Source organism: Hippichthys cyanospilos, chromosome 8, assembly GCF_059441005.1.
Source record: "Hippichthys cyanospilos isolate Australia breed blue-spotted pipefish chromosome 8, RoL_Hcya_1.0, whole genome shotgun sequence".
In the NCBI taxonomy this organism is placed as follows: Eukaryota; Metazoa; Chordata; class Actinopteri; order Syngnathiformes; family Syngnathidae; genus Hippichthys; species Hippichthys cyanospilos.
This window is the reverse complement of record NC_142376.1, coordinates 22,707,141-22,719,417: the sequence shown is the minus strand read 5'-3', so window position 1 is coordinate 22,719,417 and position 12,277 is coordinate 22,707,141. Positions and strand designations below refer to the sequence as shown.

The 12,277-nt window shown below is 40.0% G+C and overlaps 1 protein-coding gene across 4 annotated transcripts in view; it reads right to left on the bottom strand.

Annotated features, from left to right (window-relative positions):
- The window catches only part of zswim8 (zinc finger, SWIM-type containing 8), a 174,251-nt gene that overhangs the window by 103,887 nt on the left and 58,087 nt on the right, over positions 1-12,277 (bottom strand). For all 4 annotated transcript variants that reach the window (XR_015866487.1, XM_088422255.1, XM_088422253.1 and 1 more), the window contains exon 8: positions 11,892-12,093. Coding sequence is in view for 3 of the 4 variants with exons in the window: in XM_088422255.1 (XP_088278381.1) it covers positions 11,892-12,093 (202 nt within the window). In the remaining variant the exon portion in view is untranslated. The remainder of the gene's footprint in view (positions 1-11,891; positions 12,094-12,277) is intronic.

The window sequence follows — 12,277 nt, the reverse complement described above, 5'->3', positions numbered from 1 at the left end:
GAGGGCGAGAGCACCAAGTTCTTTTGGTGTTCTCGCATATATATATATATATATATATATATATATATATATATATATATATATATATATACACAGTGGGCCCCCGGTTAACGAACTCCCTCTTTTACGAACATTTCAGCTTACAAACGTGGACCACGGCGATTTTTGTCCCCCTCTTACGCAAAAACCTTTCGTCTTACGAACAATCCAACATGCCGGTCAATGTGTCCGCACTAATTTTTTCGCTTCGCTACATCTTCGAAATTAACTATTCTCGCATGTCACGGTTACGCAGATATGCTATTGCTCTTACAATCTCGCAGTCACTGTCTCAGTCACAGTGTCAGTCACAGAGATGCCGATAAGCTATTGGTCGATTAAGGTCACAGTCCCAGTCTCACTCACGGAGATGTGGATATGCTATTGGCCGGCGTCACGTCAATCACAGAAATGCCGATATGCTATTGGCCGAACGCCTTTATCTAGATTAATGGCACAGCTGGTCGGGAGGGAAGGAAGGAAAGAAAATGAGTGAAAAACGAAAGGAAGGAATGTTGTGAAGACTTTGCAAACTTTATCTGTTAGACATGGCTTCTAAAATTGCAAGTGGCGGTAAAGGAAGAAGTAAGAGGATGATGACAATAAAAACCAAGCAGGAGATAATAAAAAAATACGAAGGAGGCGCACGCATAGTTAACCTTGCTTGTGAGTATGGCCGTAACCGCTCGGCAAGACTTCCCTTGCCGGGGGACGGACCTCGGTGACAACAAAATGGAGAGGCTTCTTCTATTATGGATTAAAGAGAAGGAAATCGCCGGTGATATGTTCTAGTTTGAGAAAAGTTCTTGTTTAGGAAAATAAATCAATAAATTCTGCGGGTTGGTCTCTGCTCCTCTCCGCCTCCACCCAGCTCAAGTCACGTCGCCCCAAAGGTAAATGTCATTTTTCCTTTGTTTATTTATGTTATTTAATTTAACTGTACAGTAGATTATGTTACTCATTTTTAATATGTGTATAAAGTCGTGATGTTTTTACCTAAGGTTTTTGCATGCGTTGCACACATTCACGAATTAACATAGGTTTGGATTGTCCGTCATACGAGCAATTCCAGTTGGTAATTTATTATTTTCTGACACAAGGTAATTCTAGCACTACGATGGAATGTATGTGTTGATGTGTGTAGGAATGGACTTTCATTCAACGTGTGAAGTCGTGACAAGATGGGAACATCTGGGTCAATCCAGAGCAGCATTTACGGTTACGTCATCATTGCAATGAGCACTGCTGTATAGGACACGACCATGATCAAAACATCGCAATATTTAGTGGAGGAAATTAGGCGTGTCTGAAGGTCTGTCTGAAAAAAACATCAGTGATATTACTTTGACAGGATCAACAAGGTATAAATGAAAATTTAATTTTTTGCTGCCACCAGGTGGCGCCCGCACTACAAAGAAAAAAGTGTGTTTAGCATTGTACTCCCATTAAATGAAATTTAGAGAAGATCATCTTGGTCCAGTTACATTAAGTTTTGCCGGTCTGACCAGACATCGGACTTTAAAAAGTCTACGCCCAAATTTGAAGTCATAAAACTTGAGATTCATAATGTTCGAGATGTCTCAATATTCTCCTGACTAACTTTCAGTGAATTTACTGAAACTGGCATCGCACAGAACATGAAAAATTAAAAAGTAACTTTTTTGTCTGCCACCAGGTGTCACTATTGATAATTTTGAAATGTGTCATGTAGAAGATTTAGACCATGAGTCTAAATGATACTGTCAATTTTCAGATATTTTAAAGCTTGTTAAGCTGAGTTATCTTGATAACTCAAACTCAAAATAGAGAACCTTCATGTTCCATGCCTCAATGCTATTCTGGCCAATTTCCAGTTGAATTGCTTAAACAGGATAAGCACAGTGCAAAAATTGAAATATTAAGGTTTTTGTCACTGGTGGCAAAGGAAATTTGAAACAAATATTTTGAAGCCCTGCCCCCGCCCATTTTTATTTTTATTTTGTTTTTATTTGGGAAAACTCCGAATTTGAGGTGGTGTCCAGACCACCCCCTTTATAACAAAGTCGTAAAATTTGGAAACCCTTATCCTCCAGGTCTCAATGCTATACGGACAAATTTTGAGTTCATTTACTTTTACGGGCTTAGCACAATCCGTGAAAGTTTAAATAACATTTTTGTCTGTAACTAGGTGGCGCTATAGTTGATTTAAAAAATAACCATGCAAATATTTTAAAGCTATGACTAGTAAATTTTCTGTAAAGTTTCAGATTTTCTGAAGCTTGCACATTGGAGTTATTAAGGTTTTTGTTGCTCATTGCGAAGGAAATATGATTTTGAAACACGTATTGAAGCATACATGTGAGATGATGATCACAAAATTTTGCCCAGGTGTACCCCTACATCAGATAATGGAGCACAGCAAATGTAAAGTTGATCGGGTTTTTGACAAATGTTTTTGTAGATCTTGGGGTCCTGTAAATGTGTAAAAAAATTCGTAGCTCTAGGTCAAAGGTGTCGGAACTGGCTGCCATTTTCGGATCATCTGGGCTGAATTAGAGAAAGTTTTGCTGATTTGGGCAAACTCCGAATTTGAGGTGGCATCCAGACCACCCCCTTAATCACAAAGTTGTAAAATTTGGAAACCCATATTCCCCAAGTCGAAATTGCTATTCAGACAAATTTTCAGTACATTTACTCTTACGGGCTTAGCATAATACACGACAGTTTAAAAAAAAGACATTTTTGTCTGTAACTACTTGGTGCTAAAATACATTTGAAAATTGATCATGCACATTATTTAAGGCTATAACTAGGAAATTTTCTGCAAAGTTTCAGATTTTTTGAAGCTTGCATATTGGAGTTATTAAGGTTTTTGTTTATCATGGCGAAGGAAATTTGACAGACATAACTTAAAGCCCCGCCCCTATCATGTATGTTGGCCGATCTTCGCAAAAATTTGTACATTTGTGGCCCTATGCCTGATCATAAAGCATGAAAAATATGAAGTCGATAGTGTCAACCATTTAGGAGATATTAGGAGGAATTTAGTCCCTTCAAACATCCAAAAACTGTCCAAATAGGCATATAAAAAAATTCATATTTCTGGTTTTGTACATCCTAGCGTATGGCGCTATATAAATTTTTTGTAGGTCTTGACGTCGTATATATGCCTAAAAAATTTCATAGCTCTAGGTGAAACTGGCCGTGACCCATGAGAAGTGTTTGAATCTAGGTGGCGCTAAAAATAAAATTTTTAGATTTTATATCTGAAAATACCAAAATACGACATTTTACAGCAGGCCCAATGGGTGTGCACATTTTGGTGTTTTTCGTGCATGTTTACGACCTCAAAAATGCGACTTAGTTCGGAAAAGAATAATAATAACTAGAGCTGCAAGCAGCTATAAAGGGCCCTCGCAGACCTGTGGACGTTGGGGTATGAACAGGTCGGGGTATGAACAAGGACTATGAACGATGAAAAATTAGTTGTAGACGACTTCAGTGCAGAACTCTTATCAAGTTTGTAAAATTAAGATAAGGTGGGATAATGTGGGTTGAGTTACTGCAGCTTTTATTGTTCCAATTTTGTGACTTTCAATGCCATATAGGCCACACCCACTGTCGAAACATCGTACTGATTTGTGGAGGGCATAAGGCATGGCCACTGGCTTTTCAGAAAACATTTAAGGGATATCACTTCAAGGGGCTCAGCAGAGTACATAAAAACATTAAGGATTTGCTATATTTTTTTTGTTGCCACGCCCTTTATTGAAAAGTCATAAAAGTTGAGAACCTTAATGTTCCAATGTGTCATAGCTTTTCTGACCATTATTGAGTTCATTTAGTCAAACAGGCATTTCACAGTACATAAAAGTATAAAAAATGAGATTTTTGTCCGCCACCGGGTGGCGCTGTAAATGATTTGAAAGTTTATCACATAGCTGTATTATTGCATGACTTTTAAAGTCCCAGGAAAGTTTCAGAAGATTTGAAGCTGTCATAGCTGAGTTATTAAGATTTTTGTCACTCATGGCGAAGGAAGTATTAAACATAATTTGAAGCTCCGCCCCCATCTTTTATGTCAAGAGATCTTCACGATATTTGGCCTATGTGTGCCCCTCAGTTGGATAATGATTCATGCCAAAGTTGAAGGTAATGGGGTGAATCGTTTAAGAGAAAAAGGCACTAGTTTTACACCAGCTAATGTCTAAGAATGGGACAAACATGCACATTAAAAAAATTCATAACAATTTTTCTGAACATCCTAGCACATCACTTCTATTGACTTTTTTGTAGGTCTTACAGTCCTTCATTTGCCTACAAAGTTTCATAGTTGTAGGTCAAACCAAACAGGTTTGACTGTAATCTGTCAACTAATGACATTTTTGCAGCCACTAGGTGGCGCTAGCTTTAAACTGGAATATATTTTTGTCGATATGTTCAGGAGAATATTTCCATCCAATGTGTGAAATTGTGAGAAGATCAGATCATCTGGGTCAAATTACAGCAACTTTTACTGGACAGATAAAGCTTCAGAATGAAAATGGTCGTAGAGGCCGCGCCCATAATCAAAACTTCGTAAAATTTGGTGGAGGTCAGCAGGGCTGTCTAGAGGCTTTTCAGACCTAATTTCAGCGATATTACTTCAAAGGGCTCAGCTAAACACATAAAAACGTTTAAAAAATGCTATATTTTTGACTGCCACTAGGTGGCACTCGCACTATAACAAAAAATACGTTAATAGGTGTATTCCGCATTAGAAACCCATCAAATATATGAAGTTTAGAAAAGATAAGACCATCTGGGACCAAACACAGCAACTTTGTTCGTTTTGGCGAGACATTAGACTGACATTTTTGTTTGCCACTAGGTGGCCTTATAAGCAATTGAAGATTTTTTTAAACACTTGTGTTAAGGGCTTGAGTCTCCATGTGTCTGTGAAGTTTCAGATTTTTCCAAGCTTGTAAAGCTGAGTTATAAAGGTTTGTTTCACATGTGGCAAAGTAATCATCAAAGGCATAATATAAAGCCCCGCCCCCAACATATTTGTTGGCGGATCGTCACAAAAATTTGAACAATCGTGCCTCACAGTCAGATAAAACATCACAGCAAATTTGACGTCGATCGGGTCAAGCGTTTGGGAGAAAAAAGGAGCAGTTCAGGACCTGCAAATGAGCAAAAACGGGCCAAAAGTGCACATTCAAAAATTCATAACTCTCTTTCTGTACATCTGAGCACATGGCTCGCGCTGACTTTTTTGTAGGGCTCGAGGTCCTACATAAGGCTACAAATTTTTGTAGCTCTAGGTCAAACGGGCCGGGAGTGAGAGGCTATTTTCCTCTCATAAGACCATTTTGGGGCCAATTACAGCCACTTTTTTCGTTTTGGCTAGTCATCTGACTTTGAGGTGGCGTGCAGACTACGCCCATTATCGAAAAGTCGTAAAATTTTAAAACCTTAATATTCCATGTCTTAATGATATTCTGACCAATTTTCACTTGTTTTACTCAAACAGACTGAGCACAATACATGAAAGTTTAAAAAATGACATTTTAATCAACCACTAGGCGGTGCTAGTAGGTATTTAAAAAAACTTTTTTCAAAGGTGTTAAAGACATTAGTTTCCATGTGTCTATGAAGTTTTAGATTTTTTTAAGCTAGTACATCAAAGTTATTAAAGTTTATGTCACTCTTGGCGAAACAGTAAATAATAATAATAATAATAATCCGGAGAAAAACAAGAGGGCTCTCGCAGCGGTAGCTGCTCGGGCCCTAATAATAATAATCCGGAGAAAAACAAGAGGCCTCTCGCAGCGGTAGCTGCTCGGGCCCTAATAATAATATTAATAATAATCCGGAGAAAAACAAGAGGGCTCTCGCAGCGGTAGCTGCTCGGGCCCTAATAATAATAATCGGAGAAAAACAAGAGGGCTCTCGCAGCGGTAGCTGCTCGGGCCCTAATAATAATAATAATAATAATAATCCGGAGAAAAACAAGAGGGCTCTCGCAGCGGTAGCTGCTCGGGCCCTAATAATAATAATAATCCGGAGAAAAACAAGAGGGCTTTCACAGCGGTAGTTGCTCGCGCCCTAATGAAGCTCCACCCCCATCTTATATTTCATGAGATCTTCACGATATTTGGACTATATGTGTCCCTCATTCGGATAATGATCCATGCCAAAGTTGAAGGTCATGGGGTGAACAATTTAAGAGAAAAAGGCACTAGTTTGAGACCTGCTACTGTGTAAATACGGGGCAAAATTGCACATTAAAAAAAAATTCTAACTATTTTTCTGTACATCCTAGCACATCACGATTTACTTTTTTGTAGTTCTTACAGTATTACATATGCCTAAAAGGTTTCATAACCGTAGGTCAAACCAAACAGCATTGACTGTAATCTTTCTATTAATGACATATTTTTGCAGCCACTAGGTGGCGCTAGCTTTAAACTTGAATATATGAAAGTCGATGTCTACAGGAATGGATTTTCATCCAATGTGTGATATTGTGAGAAGATCACATCATCTGGGTTTAAATTACAGCATCTTTTACTGGTCTGATAAAGCTTCGGAATGAAAATGGACGTAGAGGCCACGCCCATTATCGAAACTTCGTAAAATTTGGTAGAGATCAGCAAGGTTGTCTAGAGGCTTGTCAAACTTAATTTCAGCGATATTACTTCAAAGGGCTCAGCTAAACACATAAAAACGTTTAAAAAATGCTATAGTTTTGGCTGCCACTAGGTGGCGCTTGCACTACAAAAAAAAAGTGTTGATAGGTGTGTTCCGCATTGGAAAACCATCAAATATATGAAGTTTAAAAAAAATAAGACCATCTGGGTCCAAATAAAGCAACTTTGTTCGTTTTGGCGAGATATCAGATTGACATTTTGGCCACTCGGAGGCCTTTTAAGCAATTGAAGAAATTATTAAGCACATGTGTTAAGGTCTTGAGTCTTCATGTGTCTGTGAAGTTTTTAAACTTGTACAGCTGAGTTATAAAGGTTTGTGTCATAGGTGGCGAAGTAAACATCAAAGGCATAATATGAAGCCCCGCCCCCAACATATTTGATGGCGGATATTCACAAAAATTTGAACAATTGTGCCTCTCAGTCAGATAAAACACCACAGCAAATTTGAAGTCGATTAAGTAAAGCATTTAGGAGAAAAAAGGAGTAGTTCAGGACCTGCAAATGAGCATAAATGGGCCAAAGGTGCACATTCAAAAATTCCTAACTCTCTTTCTGTACGTCTGAGCACATGGCTCGTTATGACTTTTTTGTAGGGCTCGAGGTCCTACATAAGGCTACAAATTTTTGTAGCTCTAGGTCAAACGGGCCGGGAGTGAGAGGCTATTTTCCACTCATAAGACCATTTTGGAGCCAATTACAGCCACTTTTTTCGTTTTGGCGAGTCATCCGACTTTGAGGTGGCGTGCAGACCATGCCCATTATCGAAAAGTCGTAAAATTTTAAAACCTTAATATTCCATGTCTTAATGGTGTTCTGACCAATTTTCAGTTATTTTACTCAGACTGAGCACAATACATGAAAGTGTAAAAAATGACATTTTAATCAACCACTAGGCGGCGCTAGTAGCTATTTAAAAAAAAAATCAAAGGTGTTAAAGACATAAGTCTCCATGTGTCTATTAAGTTTAAGATTTTTTAAGCTTGAACATCAGATTTAAGGTTTTTGTCACTCTTGGCGAAGAAAAAATTGAACACAAAACTTGAAGCCCCGCCCCTATCATATATGTCAGCGGATCTGCACAAAATTTTGCCCACTTGTGCCCCTATGTCTGATTATAGACCACAGCAAATTTGAAGGCGATTGGGGAAAGCATTTAGGAGAAACAATGAGCAGTTTGGGACCTGCAAACGTGCAAAAATGGGCCAAGAATGCACATTCAAAAATTCATAACTCTTTTTCTGTACATCTGAGCACATGAATTTTTTGTAGGTCTCTAGGTTCTACATATGCCTAAAAAAATTGGTAGCTCTAGGTCAAACGGGCCGGGACCAGGTGCACTTTTTCGACCTTAGGTGGCGCTGCAGAGCAATTTTTTTAGCATTGTTTTAGGAAACACTAAAATATCAAATTTTTCAAATGTGCAAATTTTGATGACTTTTCGTGCATGTTTAGACCCTCAAAAATGGAAAAGTTCTGCACAGTAAATAATAATAATAATAATAATAATAATAATAATAATAATCCAGAGAAAAACAAGAGGGCTCTCGCAGCGGCAGCTGCTCGGGCCCCAATGATAAAAATAATATTCTGGAGAAGAACAATAGAGACCTCACAGCGATCGCTGCCCAGGTCCTAACTAGAGCTGAAAAAAGCCATAAAAGGCCATTGCAGCCCAGACCACATTGGGGTAATTGCACATTGGAATCTTGAATAGAAAATGACATGGTTCAGAATAACTACTCTGATAAAATAAAAACCTTCAGTCAAGTAAATATGGAAATATCTAAAAAGCAATTAAAATGGCTGACTTCCTGTTGACATGCCTATTTGACATTTCCCTATTTGACATGCCTCCAAATTTTCATATATCTTGATAAAATGCTTTATCAGTAATGATTTTCCAAAAGGGTGCGATTGAAACATTTTATTTCAAACACGTAAAAATGAAACAATATCAAGGTCTAAACATTATTCTGAGCAAATACAGTGGGCCCCCAATTTACGAGATTTAGCTGTTCCATGGTTGGGATCGTAACAAGAATCCATCAAAGGGGCAATCCAAAATTATGTAAATTAGCTAATGCATGTAAAACCCCAATACATATTAAAAATTGCTATCAAAATAGTATAATAAGTGCTAGTTACATAAAATATACATGCATACAAATAAATAACATCATAAATAAATATATATAGGATTTATTTACCTTAAAGTGAAGTGACAAGCTTGTTGTGAACACATTCACTCATGGGGGTAGCCTAGTCTAGGCTACACTCGCTGAGGCTTCTTTGTATTTCATTATCTCTAGCTTCGTGTCTGTATGTATCATCTTCTTCTCTCTTTGACATCACTAGCAATCTTGGGACCAATGGATAACCAATTAAAGTTTGAATTAAGCACTAAAATGCAGAATAAATATCATATTGAACACAATGTCAAACGAGATCAAGCCTTTCGGCAGCCAATTTGTGACCCCATGATGCCGACCAAGAGCAGACCAGCATCTTGGTGACCCCCATGACGCCGACCATTAGTAGACCAGTATTTTAGGGAGTCGTGACACCGATCAGTAGCAGACCAGCATTGCAGTGACATAAGCAATAATGCACGTATTAGCGTATGAGCGCGTTGCCCCTAGTAGACATGCGCGCACACTGAGGTGCGCCATGTTTGAGGTGTCGGGAGGGCGAAGAAAATTGACAAGGACGAGAAAGTTTGATCATATTAGTCCGATTCTAGCTGACCTGCATTGGCTTCCAAAACACATATGATTTTAAGGTGTTGTTAATTACTCTTACGCTAATTAATTACTGTTAATTAGCTCCTTCCTATCTTGTTGACCTAGCATCACCATATGTCCCGTCCCCACAACTTCGGTCACAAAATGTTTTGTTCTCGACCCCACAGGCTAAAAAGAAGTCCGCGGGATCAAGGGCCTTTTTCATTCGTGCGCCAGTACTCTGGAATGCCCTACCTATGGAAGTTCGCGCAGCTACCTCAGTAGAAATCTTTAAATCCAGACTAAAAACACATTTATACTTGAAAGCATTTAGTTAACAGCCTTCTTCTTCTTTTTCCTGCTCCCTTTCCCCAGCTCAGAGAGGGGGCTAGCTAGATGGTGAAGGTTGACTTGAGGGCTTGGAAGGCTCCTCCCACCTTTGGTCCCTTCTGAAGGTTTCTGATTTTCCCTAAATTGGGGTTTTTGAGTTTTTCCTTCCCCTTCTGGGAGCTTTGACAGGAGATGCTGTTGTGTACCTTACACCGAAAAGATGTGTCTGTATGACTTCTTTTTTGGAAAGAAATCTCGACATGACCTCTTTTCATCTGTGAAGCCCTTTGAGACTTTGGAGATTCAGGGCTATACAAATAAAATTTGATTGATTGACAAAAAACTGTAAGGTAAAAAAGAAAACGTAAGGCAGGGATGCCGTATACCGTGGATCCACTGTATAAGGTAAATCTGGTTAAGGATTTTGGTGGTAAAACACAAAAATAATAATATTTTTTTTTTACTTAATGTTTCCCAACCTTTATGATGAAATCTATTTTGTAGATGTATTCAGGACTACATTTTCAAAAGTTGTTTAACACCTGGAGAAGATCATATAATCTGTGGAAAGTTATAGCGGTTGATCAACCTATTGAAGTATTTTTGGCAATTTTTTTATTTCAGTAGCTGTTAGCACGTCTACCTCACAGTTCAGAGTTCAGAGTTCAAATCCAGCTCGCTCCTTCCTGTGTGGAGTTTGCATGTTTTCCCCTTTCCCGTGTGGGTTCTCTGCAGGCACTTCTGCTTACTCCCACATTTCAAAAACATGCATGGTAGTGACACACTAAATTGTCCTAAGATGTGATTGAGTGCCTGAATGGTTGTTCATCACTGTGTGCCCTGCAATTGGCCGATAACCAGTTCAGGGTGTCCCATGCCTACTGGCCGGACAGCTGGGAGAGGCACCAGGAGGAGCAGTGCGGTTTTTGTTTTGGCTGTGGAACAGTGGACCAGCTCTACACCTTCGTCAGGCTCCTCGAGGGTGGATGAGAGTTTACCCAACCAATCGACATGTTCTTTGTGAACGTGGAAAAGGTGTTTGACCATGTCCCCCGGTGAGTTCTGGAGGGGATGCTTCAGGAGTATGGGTTACCGATTGCCCTGAGACAGGCTGTTCGATCCCTGTACCACGAATGTTATAGTTTGGTTCGAATTGCCAGCTATATGTCCAATGCGTTTCCAGTAGGGGTTGGTCTCTGCCCAGGCTGTACTTTGTCAAAGATTCTGAAACCTATTACCTTTATGGACAGAATATTTAGAGGGGTCTGGTTTGGGACTCAACATTGCATCTCTTCCATTTGTGGATAACATGACGTTGTTGGCTTCTTCAGGCGGTGATCTCCAAAGCTTCCTGAAGCGTTTGCAGCAACGTGTGAAGAAGCTGAGATGAAGATCAGCGCCTCCAAATCTGAGCCCAGAGTCATCAGTTGGAAAAGAGTGGAGTGCCTTCTCCAGGTTGGGAATGATGTCCTGCCCCAAGCGGAGGAGTTCAAGTATCTTGGGGGTCTTGTTTTCAAGTGAGGGTAGGATAGAACGGGAGTACGACGAGCAGATCAGTGCAGCGTTTGTTGTAACACAAACTCTGTACCGTTCTGTCGTGGTTAAGAAAGAGCTGAGTCTTTTGGCTCAGCTCTCTATTCTACAGTCGATCTACATTCTACAAGCTTGGTCATCTGGGAAGGACTTGAAGTACAGCCGCTGCTCCCAGAAGAGGAGGCAGAGGAGCCAGTTGAGGTGGCTCAGGCATCTGAATAGCATGCGTCTCAGACGCCTCCTTGCTGAGAAGTTCTGGGAAAGTCCTACCGAGAGGAGGCCCCGGGATGACCCAGGACATGCTGGAGAGACTATGTCTCTCAGCTGGTCCGGGAACGCCTAGGGATTATCCTGGAGGAGCTGGAAGAAGTGGTTGGGAAGGGGGAAGTCTGAGCTTCCCTGCTGAAGCTGCTGCCCTGCAAACCTGACCCTGGATAAAGTGGAAAACGACGGCTGGCTGAAGAGTAGGGACCTTGTCCAAGTCACGTCTTGGGCCCAAATAATTCTGAGAAAAACAAGTAGGGACTTCCCATTGTCGCTGCTCAAGGCCTAATATACTTTAAAAATGCACAAAAATAACATTTCATAGATATACCTGTTCATATGTCAGGCACTGCTCAGTGAGAATCTTCAGGAGCGGTGCAGCATTGCCGTCTCGTCTTTTGAACATCTCCCTGACAATCGATAGTAAGTTCCATATGCCCTCCGGCTCTCTGCCTCTTAAAGGTCTTAGCAGACACGCCCATTCGGCAGCAGCAGGTGGCTCAGTGGATGACAGATACATTGAAGTTACATCGCTGTGAATATACACACACGCACACACAAAAGTAATTAACAGTATAGCATACAAGGGCCACAACCAAAATTGTATTTATACTGTAATGGAAATGACATTGAGACTGTTTAAGGGTGTGATTGGTTGCAAATACCTCCGGCCTGGGATATGTATACATTGTTAACCCTTTCACTCCTGTTGGGACA